The 24,309-nt window shown below is 35.1% G+C and overlaps 2 protein-coding genes across 5 annotated transcripts in view; one reads left to right on the forward strand and one right to left on the reverse strand.

Annotated features, from left to right (window-relative positions):
• LOC110295101 (ATP-dependent translocase ABCB1) overlaps window positions 1-16,484 on the reverse strand; it is a 171,023-nt gene extending 154,539 nt beyond the window's left edge. The window contains exon 1 of the mRNA XM_021163577.3: window positions 16,397-16,484. The gene's annotated coding sequence lies outside the window, so the exon portion shown is untranslated. The remainder of the gene's footprint in view (window positions 1-16,396) is intronic.
• The window catches only part of Rundc3b (RUN domain containing 3B), a 126,078-nt gene that overhangs the window by 39,648 nt on the left and 62,121 nt on the right, over window positions 1-24,309 (forward strand). For all 4 annotated transcript variants that reach the window (XM_085836480.1, XM_021163318.3, XM_021163319.3 and 1 more), the window contains 3 exons: window positions 6,720-6,853; window positions 14,078-14,163; window positions 24,085-24,174. In XM_085836480.1, coding sequence (XP_085692606.1) covers window positions 6,720-6,853; window positions 14,078-14,163; window positions 24,085-24,174 — 310 coding nt within the window. The remainder of the gene's footprint in view (window positions 1-6,719; window positions 6,854-14,077; window positions 14,164-24,084; window positions 24,175-24,309) is intronic.

Consider the following 24,309-nt stretch of genomic DNA (forward strand, 5'->3'; position numbering starts at 1 on the left):
GGATGCTCACAGTCATCTATTGGATGGAACACAGGGCCCCCAATGAAGGAGCTAGAGAAAGTACCCAAGGAGCTTTATATTTTTAATACAGTATCTCAGTATATATTCCTGGCTAGCCAGACTATGTAAGCCAGGCTAACCTTAGACTCACAAAGGCCTTCTTGCCTCTGCCTAGGGAGTGCTGGGATTAAAGATATGCTCTGTGCTGGCTTGCTTTTTTGTTTGTTTGTTTGGTTTGGTTTGGTTGGTTTTTGGTTTTGTTTGGGTTTTTTGTTGTTTTATGTTTTTTTGTTTTTTGAAGACAGGAATCTTCTCCATAGCCCATGCTGGCCTTGAATTTGCTAAATAGCCTAGCCTTTTCTCAAGCTCACAGACCCTCTGCGACTAGTTAGGACTCATCATATCCAACTTATAAATAACATTTTAAAGCAGCCTTCTAGAAGTTGAAGAAAAGTTGTATATAATACATTTTAAGATCACAACCTATGAAATGATGGAAATGACAGAATAGAAAAGCATTGCTTTATTTTTAGCTAAATTGCAGTATGAGCTCTCACGCAACTGCCATTCCCAGGGGACTCTGCCCCTTGTTGGATAATCAGGCTCTCCTGCCTCTTTCCTGCCACCTGTCTCAGCTGTTCCTTCTATCCCATTTCATTCCTTTGTGACACCTGATGAGCCTCAGAAATTGTTTCTATCAGAGACACCCAGTGACCATACTAGCTAGGGACAAGTTAAGTGACTTTTACTGTCCTTCCTGTTCTTACTCTGGTCTCTCCAGAGTTATTCCTCATCTTACTGCAGCCTTCCAAAAAGAGCTCCTCTCCACAGCTCTCCTTCATTTCCTGAGAACTCAGGTTCTGTATAGACCCAGGTACGCCCTAGTTCTTTCCTACCATCTCTTCCAACCTTTCTTTTTAAGCACAATGTCATTGCTTTGTTAATACTTGCCAATGTATAGAAACATTCTCCACTAAGGATTCCTAGATCCCTAAGGATTCCCAGTTGCCTAGATCCTAGCACATGAACATTGAAGATAATATGCCTCCTCTAGAAGCCAACGACCTTATTGCAATAGGCCCTACAAAAACAAATTAGTCTACGCTCAAGATAAAGATCTCAAAATAGCAATTATGAATTTGTTCAAGTACCTTAAAGAGGACATGAATAAATGTCTTAATGAAGACTAATAAAACACAGTTGAAGTAATGAAAATACTTCAAGACATTTAACAAATAGAAACACTAAAGAAAACCCAAACTGAAATAAAACTAAAAATTAAAAATATTGGACGTCAGATTTTTTAAAAATCCTCAGAGTTAAGCCTCACCAACAGGTTAAAAGACATGGAAGAGAGAATTTTAGGTCTTAAAGACAAGATAGACTAGATAGCTCAGTCAGGGATGTTGAATATATAAAACCCAGGCACAAAACATCCAGGAAATCTGGGATATTATAAAAAGATCAAACCAACAAATAATAGAATTAGATGAGGAAGAAGAAACCCAGGTCAAAGGCACGGAGAAAGACTTTTAACAAAATTACAGTATAAAATTGCCTCAACCCAAAGCTGCCCATGAAGCTGCTCAGTCTTCAGAGGCAGGTGGATCTCTTGAGGTCAAGACCAACCTGGTCTACAGAGCAAATTCCAGGAAGCCAAGGCTACACACAGAAACCTTGTCTCAAAAAACCATAAGTAAACAAACAAAATGTCATTCAAAGCAGAAGAAGCATACAGAACACCAAGTAGACAGGACCCGAAAAGAAATTCCTTGCAACATATGATGATCAATAAAATATTGCAAACCAAGTCCAAGAAGACATGGAAAAGATCATCTACCATGATCAAGTTGGCTTCACCCCAGAGATGCAGGAATTGTTCAACATCAGTCCAATGTAATCCAAAAAAAGGCAAAACACATGATCATCTCACTAGATGATGTTTACAAAACCCAGCACCCCTATATGATAAAATATTTGGACAGACTACAAATGACCTCAGCATAATGAAGCCAATTAAGAGCAAGCTTACAGCGAGCAACAACTTAAGCAGTGAGAAACACAAAGCATTTCAACTGAAATTAGGATATTCACTCTATCCATACCTACTCGATATAGTATTGGAAGTCTTGGGTAGCACAGTCAGACTACTGAAAAAATCAAGGGGTACAAATAGGGAATGAAGAAGACAGAGTGCCTTTATTTAAAATTGATAAGCTTTTATACTTAACGGCTCTTAAAAACTTCACCAGGAAACTTCTACAGTTGATAAACATTTTCAACAAAAATAACAAGATACAAAAAATGTAGCTTTTGTACACACATACACACACACACACACACACACACACTTATGACAAACATATTGAGATAGAAGCCAGGGAAATATTACCATTAACAATAGCAACAACAACAAATACTCTTGGAATAACTCTAATCAAGCAAGTGATATAGTTACATAGTAAAACTTTTAAGATACTGAAGAAAGAAATTGAAGAAGACACCAGAAGATGTAACAATCCTTCAGATTTCAGGTTGTATTACAGTAATGAAACAGCATGCTATTGGCATAAAAACAGACATGTTGACCAATGGAATTGAACTGAAGATCAAGATGGGCGTCTTCATAACCTATAGACACCTGATTTTTGATAAGCCAAAAATACACACTGGAGAAAAGTCACCATCTTCAACAAATTGTGCTGGTCAAACTGAATGTAGAAGAATGCAAATTTGTCTATATCACACTGAACAAAACTCCAAAAGGATAAAGAACATCAACGTAAGACCAGATATTCTGAATCTAATAAAAGAGAAAGTGGAGAAAAGGCTTGAAATCATTGACACAGGAAAGGACTTCTTGAATAGGACACTGATAGCATAGGCACTAAAGTGAACAATCAATAAATGGGACTTCATGTAGCTGAAAATCTTTTATATGTCAAAAGACACATCATGAACATAGTAATAGCCTACAGGATATGAAAATATCATTACCAATCATATATATATAGATATAGATATATAGATATGTATGTATGTATATATACATACACATGTATGTATGTATATATATATATAGAGAGAGAGAGAGAGAGAGACAGAGAGACAGAGAAACGGGGGGTAGTATTTAGCATATATAAAGAATTAGAAAACTTGAACATCAAGGAAACAGATTATCCAATTTAAAAACAGGTTATAGAACTAAGCAAAGTCCTCAAAAGAGAAAACACAAATGACTGAGAAACCATTAAAGAAATGTTCAACATCCTTAGTCATCAGGGAAATGCAAATTAAAACTACTTTGTGATTTCATCTTATATCAGTCAGAATTACTAAGATCAATAAAACAAATGAGAGTGAATTTAAGCTAGAGAAGACATGGAGAATAGGAAACAGTCATTGTTGATGAGAATGCAAACTTAAATAGCCATGATGGAAACCAGTGTGGTGCTACCTTAAAATCAAATTACCACTTCTTGGCATATACCCAATGGACTCTATCCCCTTTTTACTGAGATATTTAGTAATCTATGTTCATTGCTGCATTATTTATAATAGCCAGAAATTGGAAACAGCCTAAATGTCTATCAACTGATGAATAGGTAATAAAAATGGATGGGGTATATTTATACAGTGGAATATTATACAGCTGTTAGGAAAAATGAAACTACGATATTCTCAGGTAAATGGATAGATGTAGAAAAAAATCATGCTGTTTGAGCTAACAGAGACCCAAAAGGCAGATATTGTATGTTCTGTCTTATATGTGTATGGTAACTTTTAAGCTTCCCATATGTGTCCAAGAGTTTGAATAACCACAAACCATGTAGTTAATAAGGGACCTGGAGAAGAGAGGGAAGATAGAATATCGTCTTATGGAGAGAAGAGGAGGCACTAGAACCATAGGATTAAATACAGAAGGAGATGGGAGAGCAGGGTAAAGGAGGGATGCGGGGAGGGACAACTAACACTAAAGGTTATTTGAGAAAAAACATTTAGAAACCTACCATTGTAGAAGGTTCCTAGAACACATACATCTATGAAAGGCATCTAAATGAAGTTACCGGATAATGGGGGAGAGAGACAATGTCCCCACCTAGACATCTTATGTCAACAAGGAATCCTCAACTGCCAGAAATTGGTTACATCCTGTTGAGTCATTGTCAAAATCTAGCTGAACCCTCCAAAAAACCACAGAATATTGCCAAGGGTGCTAGTTGTTGTTCACAACAATGTTAAGACCCTACTGCTGAAGACAACACCTATTAATGTAATCAAACACAGAGAGGCCCAGCTGTGCCTAACTAGAAGCTTCACCTCTGCTAATGTTTGTAGTGCTAGAAGGTATTCTGTATACTATGGGAGTAGAAAAGTAACCATCCATAGACATTACATATAATCCATATGGCCTTTAACACGAAAGTGCTTACACCATATACTATACAATGTTTTGGAAGCAACCAAAATCTCTTTGAATAGATTTAAGACTTACTCCATGAGATGAATTGTCATTGCTAAAGTGGTCAAGAACCTGAAACTAGATAGGCCATGACACTAAGAGAAACCTAATACTGTGATTTTGCCAAAGGAATATATTAGTAAAATATCTCCTAATGCAATACAGTTAGATCCATAGATCCTTGTTCAACCCTCATCAGAAAAGCTTCTTTTTTCCATAGCTGGGAATTAATTCAGAGAGCCACAATTGAACAGTGTGCAGAGAGAGACTTTGGAATGATCAGTTCTAAATGAAATGTCTTCATCATACCCATCCTCTCAAGGTCCAGGGATCTATACAGAAGAAGAAATTGAATGCTAGTAAGAGCCAAAGGTGATAGATGACTCTAATGGAACACTGTGTTTCACATACAACAGGACTGATATACATATAAACTCACAGAGACTGGCAAAGCTTTTTTTTTTCCTCATTATTTACAGGAAGAGAGCAGGTGTACTAAGGATTTAAATATTATGTGAGAAAGTCCCAGATACAGTGTGTTTCCTTATGTTCCCACTACCCCTTCTTTCTGGGACTGTCAGTGAGAATTCAAAACCAACAGGAAAACCAACTAACTGATTCTCCTCTATCATTCAGACTCGTGAGGCTAGAAGAAAAATATATGCTTGGTTGTGGCAGTCTTTGAACACCTGTTTTTCCATCCATAAAATGAAAACATTGTTAAAACTTGTCTATGGATAACATGGAATCCAGTGGATTCTTGTTTGGTCTGTTTGTGCCTGGTCCCTTTTACTCAGTCTAGAAAAAGATGATTAATTATGATTAAAACACTTAATATCCTTCAAGTAAGTATGTATTTTAAGTCAAACATTTTCCCATGACCTCTTGCAGTGGAGTGAAAATAGTAAGAGAGTATTAGCTAGTGTACTAACTGTCATAAACCGAGTCTAAAATGACTCAGGAGGTCTCTTCACATTATATGATGGATTTATTAAGCTTTTGGCATAAGTCTAATTATGTTATAGGTTATTTTTCTTTAATGGTATCTCATGAAAATTGTTATTATGTTTTAGTAAATTTTTGGTTCTACAAATAATAAACAACATAGCAAATATTTTTTCAGGATAGAGATAATGTAAGAATGACTTAAACATTAATAATTGATATTATTATTTTGAGAGCAAGCATTCTATTCTTATTTGCATTTTAATGTTGGAACATTTTATAGCTGTAGTTTGATGTAGTAGATTCTCTCTGATGTTTCCAATTTTAATATTTGTTAAACTGTTACAATCTGAGGTAAGATAGATGTGGCACCACTCTATAAACCTTCATCTGATTTTTCATGAAATATTATTCTGTGTGCTTGTTGTATACTTTAATAAAGGAGCTGGTTGTTTGGAATGATGTCAGTGTCCTATGGGGGAGTTTAGGGTTTTCTCATGAGAAAAGGAAATGTCTTTTGTTTTGAGTATGATTTAAGAAATTTGACCTTGGAGTTTTCCTGTAGAACTATACTAGAACTTTTAAACAATTTGGCCAAGGTTTATAATACTTTCCAAAGTGGTTGTTAAACACTATAGGGACTGAGCCGGTTAATTTGAAAGACAGCAAAGAAGGTCAAGATTTGTCAAGATTTGTCAAGATGTGTCAAGATTTGGAGGGAGGAAAGGGATGGGGAAAATAATGTAAGTGCAGTGTGCTCTCAGAAACTGAAAAGAGTACTTTAAAAAGTTCATCTGTGAGGAAAAATGCTTTTAAAAATTGGAAGTTAAAGCAAATAAAATCTGTTCCATAGAGCAGGAATTTAGTCAGTGTCATTAAACTGATGAATGTGTTGATACTGGAATGCTGTTTCCAGTGGTCAGGAAAAAAATGTATAAACTGTAACATGTTGAGGCAGAAATAGAACACTGTTTTTCAAAACATATTTGTTTATAATTTGAAGACATGTTAAACTTAAAAATGTATATTTATTTTAAGGTTAAAAGTTTTTGAGCCAGATTGTTCAAACATAAGTTTTCTTAGTCAATTCTATAAATCTGAAGATGAAAAGTGAGCACATTCATTTAGGCTCTTGCTCATTTTAGATACTGTAAGTTGCTTGAGTTTGTGGGGAACACTTGCCCAGCCTCCACAGCAGACAGGCCACACTCACCAGGCTTAGTTTTCTTGCTAGAGCAAGGCTTACTGTTCTTGCATTTTTAATTTTCTAGACTAGCTTTATTTATCCTGTGTTTCGATTTATCTTCTGAAGGTCAAGTAACATGGTTTGGCTATGAAAGCCCGCGTAGCTTCTGGGACTATATCAGAGTGGCTTGCCGGAAAGTTTCTCAAAACTGTATCTGTAGCATTGAAAATATGGAAAATGTCAGTTCCTCCAGAGCTAAGGTAAGACTTGATAATATGAAGTATGTCTAATCTAATTAGAAGCTATTTTATCTGAACTGAAAATATTTGAACTCTGTATTGAAAAAAAGTTTTGTTGTTGTTGTTTTGGGAATTTGCACATTACCCAAGTTGTTGATATCCTTTAGAGGTTTTTCCCATTTCATGAGTTAGAATGCTAGGTACAGTAAATATTAATAGATATAATCTACCTAAAAGCTCTCTTAGGGTCTCCCATATTTTTTTAAATATGTAAGAAAATAAAAATAAAAATCCTTTTTAAAAGGTACAGACATAAGGTATGTTAGCCTTAATTTAGAAAGTGTTTTATGTTTTATTGGGCTGTCTGTCATAAGTAGAAAAATAAAGATTTACAATTTGAAAATCAAGTCATGACTTAGTTCATTGTTTTAGAATTTCAAAACTGAAACTGCACCTTAGTTGAGTTTGTATCAGCTTTGTTTCCATGCTTTCCTTATGACTTAGGAATGATATCTCAATTTCTTTAGGTTAAAAGATTAGTTGTATTTTTTTGGTGAAACAAATCTACACAAGCAAAATATTGTGGCACATAGTTTTCATCTTCTTTACGTATTTTCGCTGACTGCTTGGGATTGCAGTCTGATAGCTCTTACTAAAATACTGAAGCCTTCTTTCTACATCCCCCCTCATTTTTCATTGTAAATAAATTTGTTTCATATAAACATTATGATTATGGTTTTTGCCACCCTAAGTTCTCCCAGTTCTTCAATTCATCCCCTCCCATCCGGATCCACACCCTTTATGTCTGCACTTAGAAAACAAACAGGCATCTAAGGAATAATAATAATAATAAGATAAAACAAAAAGAGCGCCGGGCGTGGTGGCGCACACCTTTAGTCCCAGCACTCGGGAGGCAGAGGCAGGCAGATTTCTGAATTTGAGGCTGTCCTGGTCTACAAAGTGAGTTCCAGGACAGCCAGAGCTACACAGAGGCACTCACATACCCTGTCTGGAAAAACCAAAAGAAAAGAAAAGAAAAGAAAAGAAAAGAAAAGAAAAGAAAAGAAAAGAAAAAAGAAAAAAAGAGCAATTTAGAAGAGGTCAAAACAAACATAAGAAAAGGCACAAAAGAAAAGAAAAGAAAAGAAAAAAGAAAAAAGAAAAAAAGAGCAATTTAGAAGAGGTCAAAACAAACATAAGAAAAGGCACAAGAAACACATGGAAATGCAGAGACACACATTCCCTTTTTAAGGGATTTGAAGAAATCCCTTAAAAACGAAGAATTGGAAGCCAAAGTATATACACAAGGGACCTGCATTTAGCTCCTCAGCTTCTCACTTTGCTATACAAATATATTTTGGAATCAGTCATTTTCATAAGGAAGATCTATGTAGAAAACCAAAACCCTTCAAACACATCAGTTTTCCAGAATTACTTTCCTCCAAGTCTCACGATGATATATGAGTTGAAAAACTGTGAGGAATTCAATTAGAGTAGCTAAATGCACTTATGTGAGGGAAGAGAGTTCTCTATGAGTCTCGGTTTTTCATTTGGTAGAGGAAATAACAATACTGGCATTGCCAAGGCTCTTCCTTTAATTTGTTAAGGTATGTATTCAGTAGTAAATATTAAATATCGATGTTAGACAACTTTTGAAATAGAGCATTACTTCTTCACATTCTTCATAGTTTTAACTTGAAGCCAAAATAAATAGCTTTGAAAATGTAATAAATAGCAAAGGCAGTTAGTTGGCCTTTACTGAGAATTTTACAAAAACAGGATTTGCCCTATCTGGTGGTAAATCAAAACTCAGAGATGTGAATCCTGTGAGAGGTTAGGTTCCCCCAGTGTCGGCAATAAGGTTGAGAACCAGACCATGAAAATTCCTGTAGCCTCTGCAAGCTAAAAGTGGACACTCCAGTAACCATGAGGACAAAAAAAGGGTGCATCAGTTGCCAACCTACAAGAGCATAACTGGACTGTCTGCTGCTATGAACTTGGGTGTAGATCCTCCCTCCACCCCCGGCAGGGACCCGCACTTTGTGTGACGTTAAACAGAAAGGTCCTGGTGTTGCCCACCCAGACTTCTGACTAGTAAAGGTGCTGAGTCAGTGTATCTTAAGCCTCTAAGTTTGCAATTTACTGCATAGCAATAGAAAATTAATACAACTTTCCACAATAAAATCTACTTCCCTCCTAGTTGGGTAGGTGCAGAGCTTATTGCCTTCCTTTCTCCATCACAGCAGGATGCTCTGTGTAATGGCTGCACACAGAGAGTAATATTTAGCATAAATAAGTCTCTCACCATAGTTGAATGAAAACATTCACAAATTTTCAATATTTATTGTACAGATTAAGTCATTCTTAGAAGCACTTTGTACTTCAAGTGCTTCCTGAATCTGGGCTAGCTTTTTTTACTGGATGATGAAATCCCCAAATTCCAGTAAATAAAACCAATTTTAAGGCAGAAATACATAATCATAGTGTAAGCACACCGGATCCTGGATAAGGAAAGCAAATTTGTGTCATAGTTTTTAAGTCACTATGAAGGATTATTGGACAGAGGATTTATCTTGATTCAATGAAATGTGCCTGGTGGAAGGGCTGAAGACCAGGAGATAGCCACCTCTAGTCTCTTCCTATTGACCATTCTTATTTGAGAAATTGTTCAAGAGAAGTCACATGGATGAATGGATCTATAAAGTATAGAATGGTAACAAGTATTTCAAAGCCATACAATGGAAAACTAACTTTCTAGTTTTCAAATATAAAATAGGAGACATGAGTATAACAAGTTTTGTAAACCTCTTTAATAAAGGCTGGAATAATAAGTATGTAAACGGCTTGTCCTCAGAATGCAGAAGATAACTGAGAAGACAACAAACATGCACTTCAATACAAGATTAGTCTTAAGAATGTGCCTTATTTACAGAGAGAGCTTTATGACCACAGGGGCCATCATGCAGCCATGAAATTGGAAAGCACTGGAAGAGACAGAGCATCGGACTATAGGCAGGATGATGGGGCCTTTCCTTCATATCCCAAGAGAGAGCAACCATGAGCATTCTGGAGGGTGGTGTTCTGATACTTCAAGGGTTTGAGGATGAGCAAGCTTCATACCATATTATCTAGCCTGGCCTGGCCTACATACCAGTTGACATGTACTAGGTGGAGCCATAGGCTTTTACCTTGCAGCTACAAAGGAAAAGGGCTGTAAAGCCATAGAAAAACATGATTACTTATCAGCTCCATACATCAGAGTGAGAAGGGGATGGATGGAGAGGAGTAAGGGGCATGTTATGAATCCTGGGAAAAGAAGAATGCTTAGTCTGTGAGCTAGGATTAAGCAGCAGATAAAACAGCAGACTAATTTTCATTTTATCTTGTAGAAATAAGAGGCTAAAGTTCTGGAAAAACTGGGTAGGATGTTCTGTAAACACTCCAGACTTTCATTTGAGGCCAGAAACTTTTCATACTGAGGATGAAGACAGTTCAGAAAGATCAACAAAAATTTTAAAAAGGCCTAAAAGTGTTGGTCTTTTACATGCCTCCAAGGGGAAAAATGAACCGTGGAGAGAGGAAGCATCCGAGCACTGTTAGTTATTGTTAGCACATCCGTTACTCAGTCAAGTCAAGCAGATCAAGAAAGAACAGCAAGCTAGGTGTGGTGGTATATGCCTGTAATCTCAACACTCAGGAAACTGAAGAAAGAGGGTCTCAAGTTCAAGGCCGGTTGGGAGTACGTAGAAAAACTGTCTCAAATCTCATAATCTCCAAAAAGAAAAGAAGCAAGAAAACCTACAAAAGAAACAGAACTATGGACGATCGAGTAAACGCTTAAGTAATTACAGTGGGTTAAAATAGGAGCAAAGATGAGTATTAGGAAACTGGACATTTTAAAGTAGCTAGCTATAAATACAGTTCTCATCATATACACATAGCACTTATACAAATGTTAGCTGTTTGCTGAGCCGTAATTGATCTCAGTGACCTCCAAAGGCTCATGTAAGGCAGGTTCTCTAACCATAGTGGAAGTAAGCTGGGCTCAATAAGGACAGATCAGCAAGACCCTTTCATTGGTGATTTGAAGGACCTCTAAGGACCTCTTAGGTGAAAGAGGAAATCATAATCAAAATTGAAGTATATTTGAAAAATGATAATAAAAATGTATTATATTAAAAACCTGTTTTAAGGAAAATACACTTATGTAAGCTTTTGTCTATGTTTGAATAACATTAAGTGATAGAAATTAGTTGTAAAAAATGTTCATTTAACAAGCCATCATGTAAGTAGTAACTGTAAAAAGAAAGAATAAAGATCAACACTTCAATTACAGTGAAAGCAAATTTATTCTAGAATTGCCTACTAAAGCTGTGGTCACTTTTGATTATTGGTGTAGTTAATATATTTCAATATATCTCTTCAAAATGTAAAACAGATTATAAAATATCAGGAATGAACACAGCACCCATATAATCTGTAGAGCACAGGGTCTCGATCTGTGGGTTGAGACCCTTCTGGGGTGGACATGCCGCCTATCAGGTGTTTACATTAAGATTCGTGACTGTAGCACAGTTACAGATATAAAGTAGCAGTGAAATAATGTTATGGTTGGGAGTCAGCACAGCATGAAGAACTGTATTAAAGTGTTACAGCATTAGGAAGGTTAAGAACCACTGCTGTAGTCAATAATATTCTGTGAAGATATTATTAGTAACTTCACCCTGATAAATTTGCAAAAATGATAGAAGTGGGAAAATTCTTTGAAAAATAATCACTTACCCAATCTGAAACAAATAATTAACACCTGAATATCCTAATAATTAAGTTGAACTATAACTAAAACATACTCCGACATGATCCATTTTCAATTTGGTGGGGATTTGTAGAAAATTTAAAGACTATTTTGTAGTCCATAAGTGACAGTCTTTTGTCAGATGTATCAAGACATACATCTTTACTTTGTGATATCTTTTTTCTCTTTTCAATGATGATATTTCATTCTTTGGACAAGAAAGAGGAATTTATAGATCAGTCTGTTTGATGATGAAAGTTTTTTTCTCATACTAATGACATTTTGTTTTGTTTCATCATATAAGTAGGTATAAAGTAGGTATAATATTGTACCCCTAACTCATACAATTCTTATGAGAACTATTTTAATATATACAGAAGTCTTTGAGTAGAGTCAAAAGCATAATAATAATTATGTTCTTAAAACTATTGTCCATGTTCATAATTTTTTTAAGTCTCAACTATTCACTATTGCCAAGTAATAAAGTGCAAATTCCTTAACACTGCTTCAGATTTTCTATATCATAGTAGCCAACAATCTTCCTAAGTCTTGTTTGTTTTTCTAGTCTAGTAAAAGTTCTTTTATTGAAAGAAAATAAATCATTAAAATTAGCACAATTTGTTACCACAACAGAGAGTTCCACACACATGCAAGGGCAGGAAACTTAAGTGCAGCCCAGCTCTGTGTGGATTGGAACTAATAAATCCGGAAGCAGGGCTTTCCCCACATCTCTTATCTAGCCACAGCAGTCTCCTGTGCCTAACTTTCCTTGCTTTGCTTCTCTACTGTGACAGTGTAGCCTTTTGATTTTACAAACCACTACTAGTTGCAAACCACTTCAGTTGATGTGTCAAACTAAATTTGTAGGGAGAGGCCTGGGTCTGTAAGGCTCAAGCAGTTGCCTTTTCCTTCCTCTGTTTCAAACAGCCTCACCTCCTGTGGGATCCTCCAGGTTTACTCAAAAGAAACAATGGACTGAGTGCAGGGCAAGCGGAAAGTCAGTGGAGTGGGAAGATTGGCTTAAGACTACATCCCCTTTGTTCTTTTGATTCCTGGCAGCATTGCTGTTCCAGTCTGGTTGTTTTGATCACTGCCTAAAATCATTGCATCTGTGGATATTTTCATGCTTTGTCCAAGCCCAGTAGTTGAGCATAACATGTATTGATTAGGCACCTTTATTCCCACTGCCAAACCACTGCCTTTGGTTTTCTGTGTTATTCAGTTGCATGAAATTTGCTGGTGAATTGGGAAGAACTAGGTAGAAATGAAAGTAAATGTACTTTTGCATTCTTTCTACAGATATTATTCCTTACATTCTTTCAGTCTAAATAGGCTATAAAAATGGCTGGGGAAGTAGCCTGGTGAAGGAAAGTGCTTTTTTCAAAGGCTCGATGACCTGAATTCCAATCTCCAAACACCTACATAAAAATCCTTATGTGAAGGCTCTGGTCTGTAACTCCAAATCAGAGATATGGGAAATTAGATAAGAAACAAGTAGATCCCAGGTGTTTGCTGTCCAGTCAATCTAGCCAAAATAACTGAACGATCTCCAGGTTGGATAAGAGACCTTGTCTCAAAAAAAGTCACAGGAGGGGGATACAGAGCAATAGATAGAAAAAGATACCTGGAATTGACTTCTAACCTCCACACATCCACAAGCAAGTGGGAGCACACACACACACACACACACACACACACACACAAAACCTATGTAGGGAATAATAATAACTATCTAATGTCTACTACTAGAAGGTGTTGATACTTTCTAGCATTGTTTAATGACTCACAAGTCAGAATTGCTTGTCTGTGATTCTGTGCTAAAATATGCTGACATCTGAGTTGCAGGTTTTTTTGGGAGGGCAGGGGTAAAACCAGAACCTGGATTATGCTAAGCAAATGCAGTATCACAGAGCTACATCCTCAGTCCCTGGCCTCTCGTTGTTGATTTCTGTTTTAAGTCTTTGGTAGCTTGTTTTAAATTTGGGGGAAGGAGCTCCAAATTTAGTAACTCATGACTTGGGTTTATGATTAGGTTTATGACATTATAATTTACTGTCAGTATAAAAACGTCCTCTTCGTGTATGAGTAGAATTTTTTTTCAAGAAAGTATTGTTGAAGTGAATACTAAAGTTTCTATTTTATAAGGAGATTCATTTTAACTAGCATGTTGCCTTTGGATATTCAAGTAGAATTTTATTTATTTGAATAAAATGAATTTTATTGATTCAAAATACAAAGGACATAGCTGTAATTTGATATGTCATGTATCTTCTGAAAGACAAAAATACATATTTAACATAAGCAAAGTTTTCTGCTTATCTTCTTAGATGTTTTTCTTGGTTATTCTTTATTTTGAATTATTTATTCCTTATTGTTATCCTGCAGATATTTGACAGTATGTAGAAAATATTTCTTAAGTTTCTTATTTGATCCTTTCTTGTTCCTCTTAGGGTAGAGCCTGGATCAGAGTGGCACTCATGGAAAAACATTTGTCTGAATACATCTCTACAGCTTTGAGAGACTTCAAAACAACCAGGTTTCAAAGTCCTTTCAATTTTCTAATATTTATGATTTGAAAATCAGAATAAAGAGGTAGTCTGAAGTTCTCAACTCTCAGATCATCTGTTTTTTCTACTGTTTTCTTAGAAGAGTGTAGTTTGTCACCTGACTATACATTTGACTTACTGATTGGTGTAGAGGCATACATGGGACCACCTCAAATATCTTTTCATTGACTCATTCTGAGTATCAATCTGTCAGTGATTTGACCTTCATTCCCCCATTCACTTTCCTCTGCAAGTTTGAAAGAAGTTCTAAGTATGAAATTCATAACTACTGATCTCTTTCCCTAGTGTACTACTTCCTTATTTTTCTGCTGGGGAGACTATAAGTAGTTCATTTTTTCCTTCATTCATGTACAGAATTAACAATGGATTTGTTGTCTTTTCAATGACCTCTTTGTAGATATTTTCTAAGGTTTCATACACTTAAGGGGTGACCTATTGTTTGCTTTGTCAAAATGAAGACTTTATTGCTTTTTAATTGGTAGTGGGAAGGTTCTTGCTCCACAACAGTTGATAAGTATTTAGTTCTTGTCTGGTGACTATATTTGTTGCTGTTGATGACACTACTTTCCTCTATGTCAAAAGTACTTGTAAATGAAAACATTTAATAATCTTATTATTTTAGACATATACTGTAGAGTGTCACTGGCACAAAATACTACATAAGATAAAATTAAATAGGATTGTATAAAATCCAGATTTTGTTGTTTAGTTGTCATAAGACTTTTCAGGCACTTCATTTGTGGCAAGTTGTAGAGCATTTCCCATCTCCAAGAGAGGCTGCCCTGTACTTCTAAACGACTTTACTTAGTTAACCTCATTCTTAGTTCTGAAAAGGATGGTAAAATGGCAGCTGTAGATCAGTTTTGATAATGGAGATTAGGAATAAAGAACTCATGAATCTGGAGCCTCAATTTCCATGTCCTGATGGATTTAACACTCTAGATTTTAATAAATCCTTGGCATGGGTTATGACATTCTTTTAGCCAGCTAGCTGGTACAGATGTCTACTGAGAATTTTCAACTCTGTAGATAATAAATAAAACAGTAAACTTTTTGTTGTTGTTTTTTGTTTTTTGTGAGTTTTTTTTTTTTTTTGACAGGGTTTCTCTGTGTAGCCCTGGCTATCCTGGAACTCACTTTGTAGACCAGGCTGGACTCGAACTCAGAAATCCACCTGCCTCTGCCTCCCAAGTGGATTAAAGTCATGTGCCACCACGCCTGGCAACAGTAAACTTTTAATTTGACAGATACAAAAAATATTATGATAATAAGTTTGATCAGGAAAGACTTTTAACTACAAAAGTGTTTTAATAAAATAAATATAGCATGTAATTATTGAGATTTTTAGCAACTTGATACTCTTAGGAAATACCTAAAGATGGGTAGTGAGATGATAAACTCATAGACCTTTAAAATGAACCTGACAAAATGAAATTTTATCACCGCAGAGAGACAAACTTAATTATAAGAAGAAATATTGAGGGCACAAAGGCTTTGTAAATAAAACTACAGCACATATCAGAATCTAGTATGCCAAACTAGAAAATCTAAATTAAAACTAAGCTCATATAATAATTCCCTTATATAATTATCTCTTATTTAATTATAATATATTTCATCTTTTCTACAGAAATGTCTCTTGTTATTAGTCCTGTGTTTTCGTTGACTCGATGGGGTGTGATAGACATAATTTTTGAATAGATTTTTCTTGGAGCAATAGTTTAAAAACTAAAGGGAAACATTTTAGCTTTGTCTCACATCTAGCTGTATCCTGATGAGAAAGGAAATGATTCAGTTCTAAAAACAAATGTTTCCAAGATAAAAGGCTTGTAACACAACATAAACATATGATATCCATATACAAATGTGGCTTCGTGCATATTATATGCATGCATGGATATAGTATACATAAACATGGCTGCCCTAGCGAAGGTGCTTGGATGTGAATACAGTGGCTTCATGATTCACATGAAGGAAAGTGAGCACAAAGATATTTCAGAATTATCTCCTTAGATTGTGACTAACAAATGTGAAACCCAGAACATTTTTAACTACTTAATTTTGTTATTTTTACTTAAATAAATTCAAATAACTCTTTCATTATAAGTAATTTGAATGTAAATCTCTGGCTAAACAAACACATTTGGAAGAGTAAATTTGTAAAATATAAGAATAGTCCTGGAGAGAATAGATGCACATTACCTTTTATCTGAATGCTTCCAGACATAAGCGCTTAAAGGAGAATTTAATCCTGTAAGAATCTTGAGAGTACCTGAATCAAGTAGATTTCTTCTTGTTCTGTCTGACTCGGCGGACAAAGAGAAATGATAGTCTTTAAAATAGTGACAGATGTTTACCCCAGCTCAAGGGGAGGAGCTAAGGCAGGCAACTTTGAAGCAGTAATCTGTGAATATCCAAGGATGGAGGAAGGGTGGAGGAAGGGTGGGGAACTAAAGTCCAAATTCTTGGACTGCGTAACTGCCTTCAAAGTATTAAAGAGTTTCATGTGAGCTTTGTGCTGAAGTGAAAAGTGTCTTGAGGAGCAACTGAAAAAAAAATAAAAGAATAAAACCTAGGAATGTTTTGTGATTAAGGAATTTGGGTGTTAACTGGAGACAGCAGAACTATGAAGTGATAGAGTACAAGCTAAGATTTTGTTTTAAGGTGCAAAATTACTTTGATAGCATTCTGAGGAAAATCTTAAATGAAAAGTGAATTTAAAACTGAATTGGTTTGTTCAAAGTTTAATTTCTGTCCGTCCACAGACTAAGGATTAATTAGAAACATTAAGCCAAATTTTATACATGTGACATTTGAAACAATATTGAAAATATTTTGGTGATAAATATATTCATTCAAATATATTCATATTTGGTGATAAATATTTAAGTAATAAATATTGGCAATAATAGATTTGGAAATTAGGAAGATAAAATTTAGCTTTATGAAAACCTAAATTTAGCTGCTTCAGTATTTAATTTAAAATGATAAGTTATGTCATAAAGACATGTCAGTTTTTACAATATTTTGGTATAACTAAAGGAAGGAATAAAGTATAAAATAACTTTTAAATTCCTGAGCTATCACTTAAGATGGAGCTCCCAATTTTAGAAAAGTAGCTAGAATCTAAATCTTGCTAATTCTTTTAAGAACCAAGAGTTTTAGAATCTATAAATATGATAAATGTTTACATTAAAACTATCCTTTGATATTTATTAATTTGCTTTCTAAGACTTCTGTTACTCATTGACTGGGAAATACCAGGAGTAACTCATGCATTTTATACAACTGTTTTTACACGCAGTTGCTAATACCTGCTTGTTACTGTTAATCTCTTCATGTGACTTATTTATGTTAATCTTTATCATAGCATGAATATATAGGGGAAGCATAGAATAGCATGGCAGTTGCTCCTGAGGTTATGATAGCCTTATGTCTGGAGAATCTCATAGCATGTTGAAAACATTTTAAGTCAAAACCACATTCACTGCAATTTAATAGTCTCAAAACTTAGGAAAGCCCATGGTTGGGCAAGTACAACAGCAAGTCTGTTTTGATATATAGTAACCATGTGATGACAGACTGGTTAACTGTAGTGACAGCTCACTGCCATTGCCCTGCTCCTACCCTGAGGAAGATAAAAATACAACTCTGAAGCACAATTGCTGTTGAAGGACCACTGTTTTCTTAGTACCTTTAGGTCAAAAATTGGAAGCTGTACTTGTATATTGACTGCAAGTACAGATCTTACAGTTCCAGACATTCATTGGGTTTGTTGGGATGTTCTTCATAGATGAGGTAAGCTTCTGTATTATGATGAAAAAAATTAATAAAACTTGCTTTTGAATTGTCCTACTTCATGACTTATACAAAAACTTCAAGTAGATCTGATTTAAATACAAAATTATTGAAAGAAAACATAAGTTTAGCTCTTTGATATTTCCTTGACAAGATATCCTATGTACAATAATCAAAAGAAAAATAGATAAATTGGACATCAATATTTATAACTTGATCCTTCAGTAGACACCATTGAGAAAGTAAACAAGAACACAGACTAGGAAAAAATTTTAAAATCACAAATCTTATAAAGAACATGTATCTAGAATATATATAGAGAGAACTTTTACCATTAGTTAGTAAAAATGAGCAAACTTTTCTCTGGCAGAGTTATATTGTTCATAAGTAGCAAAGTAAAGCCTTGATGGTTAATTTTCATTGTTATCTTGGCAGAACTTGGATCTTTGAGTATATCTTTAAGATGGGGTTTCTAGATAAATTTGACCATGGAGACCCATCATGAATATAGGTAACATCATGCCATCTGTGGTGTCCCAAGCTGAATAAAAAGAGGAGAAATCCAGTTGAGTAGTCCCCCTACTACGTTTCTGGGTCTGCTAAAACATGAGGACAGCCTTAGGTTTCCACTGTACTGAACTCTACCATGCCTTTCCCTCCATGATGGGTGACACCCTCAAATGTGAGTCAAATTAAAAACCTTCTCTCTTAAATTCAGTTGTAGCACTAAGAAAGTAATTAATGAAAAGCTCAGAGTCATTAGCTACTGAGAAATGCAAATCAGAAATATTATAAAATACTATTTCATATGAAGTAGATGTGTATATATACAAAAGATTACATGAAAGCAAATGTTGATGAAAACTTGGAAATTTTGGATCCCCAATGCATTGCTTGTTTGAAAAGTAAATTATCATAGCCATTTTGAAAACTGTCTGCAGTTGCTGAAAAAGTTTTAATACAAAATTATCATAAGACCTATAATATGACACTTAGGGGTAGAGTGTGTAGATATTTGTTATACTTATATATTGATGCATGTATATAAAATTGATACCATCATTATAAAATGTCCATCTATTTATAGCAGCATTATTCATAATAACCCAAAAAGAAAACAACCTAAATCCTTATCGCCTAAAGAGACAAGATGTATCCTCTCATTCACCCATAAAATTGATTGGAGTAATGACAATATTACATATATTGGCAACATGCAAATCCAAAGATAAATCTTGGTAACATGCCAAGCCAAAGAAGCCCTTTACAGAAGGCCAGGTAGTATATAAGTTCAGTAATTGAAATGTCCAGGATAGCTAAATAAGTACAAAGAAATAGGAATAAGGTTAGTGATATATATAGACTGGGATTGGGAGCATCCTTGGCAGAGGAGTTGGAAGGAAATGATAGGTAACTGATGACAGATGCTGTGCTGTCTAGGTTTTTTGTCAAGTTGTAAGCCAAATAAATAAAGCCTTTCCTCTCAGGACTGCTCTTATCATGGTATTCATAACAGCAGCTGTCCCCACCAACAGCATACACCTGCTGACCTACCTTGAAAGTTGGAGATCTTGCAATTTTTTTCCATAAAATATGTAAATGAGTACTTATTGGCTTAGGCAGCGTGTTTCAGTTACATTTCTTAAAACCTTCCCTGGTTTTACTGCTGTCTGGCTGGGGGCCCTGCAATGAGTTGTTTAACTTCTCTGGAGGAGGATGATATGTAGTAGCTGTAGTAGCAAAATTAAAGCAAAGAACTTCAATAAAATAGTTATAATTATGCCCTATGCTCAATACATATTGTTCACTGTTTTTGTAAATGTCTCACAGCTTACAAAACCTGTGGTTAGACTCATGTAGATCAAGTGTTCAGATTAAGCACAAGTAAGCCAGTTTTTAATGATTCCAAAATTAAGATCTCATCTTTCTCTTCCTCAAGAAACTATTTACCTTCTTTGTAGTATTTACCACCATCCATAATTATTTTTTTCCTTTGTTTTTTGCCTATCAACTTACTGAGATGTTATGCTGCACAGAGAAGGAACTGTCTAGTTCCTTCCTTTCTTTCTTTCTTTTTCTTTCTTTCTTTCTTTCTTTCTTTCTTTCTTTCTTTCTTTCTTTCTTTCTTTCTTTCTTTCTTCTTTTTCTTTCTCTCTTTTTTGCTGTTATAAATGCAGTAAGCAGCATAGTTTTGTCACATAGAAGGAAGGATTTGTTATATAGTCATTGGTAAAATAACCAATGATTCTCACATTCTTAAGATCTTTGAAGATTTGTGCTATATCCGTTTCACATCCATTTTAACTTTAACCATAATGTAATGCTTGTGTATGCTATTTTGTCTACCACATGAGAGGACTTTTTCTCATGTGTTCCTTATAATTTCTATGTACAGATTAAACTGGAAACGGGAAAGAAAAGTGTCCATAAGAAAATTTCTTCAACTTATAAGCTTCCTCATATTTTAACAAGTGCTTTCAGAGTAAAACTTATGATCTTTACAAAAGGGTGATTTGAAGCATGATACTGTACTGGGATATTTCAATCCCACCCACAGGTTATTTGTTGTTTACCAACCTGAAAGGCCGTAAAAGAGGCTCTCAGAGTGAACAATCGGATGGCATTTTGAGAGAGCTAATTTATATGTAATCAACAAAAACACTGCTAGTCGTTAGCACATTTTTAGCCAAAAGAAACAATTGGTAGGAGTGCACCTAATAAAAATAGGATCACAATAATATGAAAAAATTGTTTTCATGGAAAGTATTGAGCAGTACCCAATGATATACTCTATTTGTGTGGAATTTTATGTATTTTTACCTCAGTACTTTAAATATTTATCTTCTTGGAATTCAGTGTACCATTTTTGTGAGTGATCTCAAAAAACATTTTCTTTAGAACAAAAAATCCAGTTAACAAAGGAGTGTTTTGTTTTTATTGTATGCTTGCTTTATGCTCTGCTTTGCCACTGAGCAGCTTCAGCACGCTTTCCTATTGAAGTCCTTCTGTGAGACAGGATTGAATGGCTGAAACTTTATGATCTCTTGATTTCCTTCTACCCCTTTAATGTGTAAATGACCAGTGTCTTCAACTAGGTGGTAAATGTAAGATTTCTTTCCATTAGTTGAATTCATTGTGTAAGTATGTCAGACTTAGACGTACATTTTCTGAAATGTTCCTCACAGAGGAACAGTAATTGAAAGTTGAAATGATGACAGGCAAGCTCTTAAGGACTCTTCCTCTTGAATGTGTCCTCTAGACTCATTGTTGAATTATAGTGTCAGGCTAGTGCAGTGTTACAGGTGGCTTATGGTTTGACTGGAATAAATTATTTAACATCTAGCAAATATTTCACTTATTGTCTTTAAAAATTCATTAGCTTAAAAAGTTGACTCATTTATTAGTTAGCAGAACTAATTTCTACCATCTGATTAAAATAAATCCTTAGACTCGGATAAATAAATAGTTCTCTAAAATCAGTTAATGTTTTTTGTTTTGCTTTGTTTTGATATTCTTCAGCAGCCCTTAATATAGCATTGACACTAGGGAAAATGTAGATTATTGTTGTTTGACTCTTAAACTGTAATTTCAAACTATGGTGGGCTCAAGATGGGTATTTTAAAAGGGATGGAGAAATGGTTCAGTGGTTAAGAGCACTGGTTGCTGTTCCAGGGGTTCTGGGTTCGATACCCAGCACCTTCAAGGTGGCTCACACCCATCTGTAACTCTAGTTCCAGGGGATATGATGCTTTCTTCTGACCTCCAAGGATCTAAGGCATATAAGTTGTCCACATACATATATCTAAACAAAACACACATACCCTTAAAATTTTTAAAAGCAAATCTTTAAAAACAATATCTCCTATAAGAAAATAAAGCACAGTTAGGTGATTCTCAAAATCAGAGTTAGAATTCTTTTCTGAGTAGTTTAATTGTTATTATAATTCTTATAGTATAATTATTATTTATTAATGTTCTCTAGAATTTAATTATCTGGAACCACTGAAGAAGGTGGTAGAGAGTAAGGGCCAGTAGTAAAGGGTAGTAGGAGACAAAGGAGATAGTTAGGTACCAGTGGTAGCCAAGTGTAACCTGCAACCCAGCTGTCAGACCCATGCATGAGTGCTGGGCCTTCATTGGCCTGCTTTGATAGCTGTAAGAGAAATCAAGCAAAATACTTTTTACATTGCAATGATTAAAATAAGAGGTGGATGAAGCAGAAGGTATGTGGACACCACATATGTGGACACTAGTCTGTACAGACTTGTCAGGACAATATGCAGAAGGGGAAAGGAGGGAGGCCGCTCAGGAAAGGACAAGTCATAACCAGATAGCAAGACCCTAATTGGTGAAGATAGCAACTCACTTATGTTATTGAATGTGGAGAAACTGAGTTGGTGCTCAACTAGAAGCTACTACTGATACATATGTATGATGTTAGAAGGTACTTTACATACTACTAGAGGAGAACAGTAATAAATTTCACCCAGTTTCAAACCCTGTGACCTGTAACAGAGATCTTCCTGCAAAATATACTGGTACAGTGGTAGTACAAATGTTGTAGAAGTAACCAGCCACTTTTATAGTGAATTTATTTTATGGTTATTAAACCATAAAAACATTTGGCTTCTTTGGGCCCCATCATTTGTAAGGCGTCTACATTGTTCCCTTGATATATCTCACAAACTATTAGGGCTTTTTATTTGTGGCTAGTACATACCAAATGAGACACACAATATGTTCTATAGCTACAGTTTGTTAAAACATTAGATCTTTTAGGAATTGATTTCCAGATTTTAGTATTTTTTTCTTTCAACTATGAGAAAAGAAACATTAGAAGTATAGTTCTTCTACAAGTCTATAATATACTCTGATTTAAAAAAACTATACTGGAGTGGGAACAAAATCCATGTTTTTTAATCTAAATGTCTCTTTTCTGTAACACTTATGGAATTTATAGAAAAATCACTAATTTTACCAATCTTTGTCAGACTACAAGTTTTACTCGTTCTCCTTTTATGGAAATCACTACAAGCAATTTTCAGAAGGTGCAAGATAGGCCTATGACTTATCTAATCTCCTGTTCTTGGCAACTTTAACAGTGTCATATCTGGGTTCACCAAGGTGGGCGTGGGAGAGAAGAGTAGAGAGGGAAATATTGGCTGGACTAAGTTAGTACTAATGGTCTTTTTAACATTTGTTCCAGGCTAACCCTCCTAGTATGGTTATACTGTACACGTGTCAGAGAGTAAACGAGTTGGCTCTCATTTCCTCTTCATACTTTTTACTAGTCAAAACTTCCTTGTGAACTATAACATGGCTAACTTTTCTTTAAATATGTTTGTTTTACAAGAGGCTGAGTGATTCAGTAGAAATAATTTAGAGAACTGGGTTGCCTACTTGAGCAGCTCATGAATGTGAAATTCAGCAAATGGTATTAACCTTAATAGCTGGTAAATTCCTGATTAGTTCGAAAAGAAAGTTTAAATGAGCATTAAGCAGAACAGAGTGCTCTAGTCAATAGCAGAGGCAAGTTTTGCTCACATGTTGTTAGAGAATGGTTAGATTCTTTTTTCACATACGGCATCTTGATAACCATCTGCTTGAGCATCATAGTATTAACATGAGCATAAACTATAAAAGACCATTTGTTCTAAGTTGTAAATTTGGTCAGTAACTCTTAGAATTGCAGAAAGACAAAAATTCTTCTTTCTGTATGCATATAACAAACTAATGTCTACAACGTTTTGAAAACAGACCCTTAACATGGAGCCTGAATTTGCTGACTGTTGCTTGACATTTATATTACCCTTTATTAAGGAAATTTTTGGATATCTGAGGTCCATTGAGATTATTAATTTAGACATTTTTTCCAGAGAGTATTTTAAAAAATAAGGAGTAATGATTTTATTTAGGATAATGAGTTTGGATGTTTTGGGTTATTTTTATTTGGGGGTGTAAATATTTTTGAAACTACAGTACTCACTTTTTATGAGTCCAATGAAATTAAGCTTTTCATATGGCTATGATTTCTACAGGTCAAATCTCGGTTTGTTTTTCATACTCATGTATTCACTTGTTGCATTTCTCAGGAGGTTTTATGAAGACGGAGCAATTGTCTTGGGTGAAGAAGCAAATATGCTTGCTGGCATGCTGCTTGGACTCAATGCTATTGACTTCAGGTACTCACTGGCCAAGTGAACCATTACACCTAATAGTTCCTACACCTGAGTTTCCCCTTTCTAAGTATAGCATAGTTGGACTTTAGTATTTGATTTCTATTGCTTTCAAACTTAATGGGCCTGCTCTCTAAAGTT

Source organism: Mus caroli, unplaced genomic scaffold, assembly GCF_978045245.1.
Source record: "Mus caroli unplaced genomic scaffold, Mus_caroli_1 scaffold_4, whole genome shotgun sequence".
Classification (NCBI taxonomy): domain Eukaryota; kingdom Metazoa; phylum Chordata; class Mammalia; order Rodentia; family Muridae; genus Mus; species Mus caroli.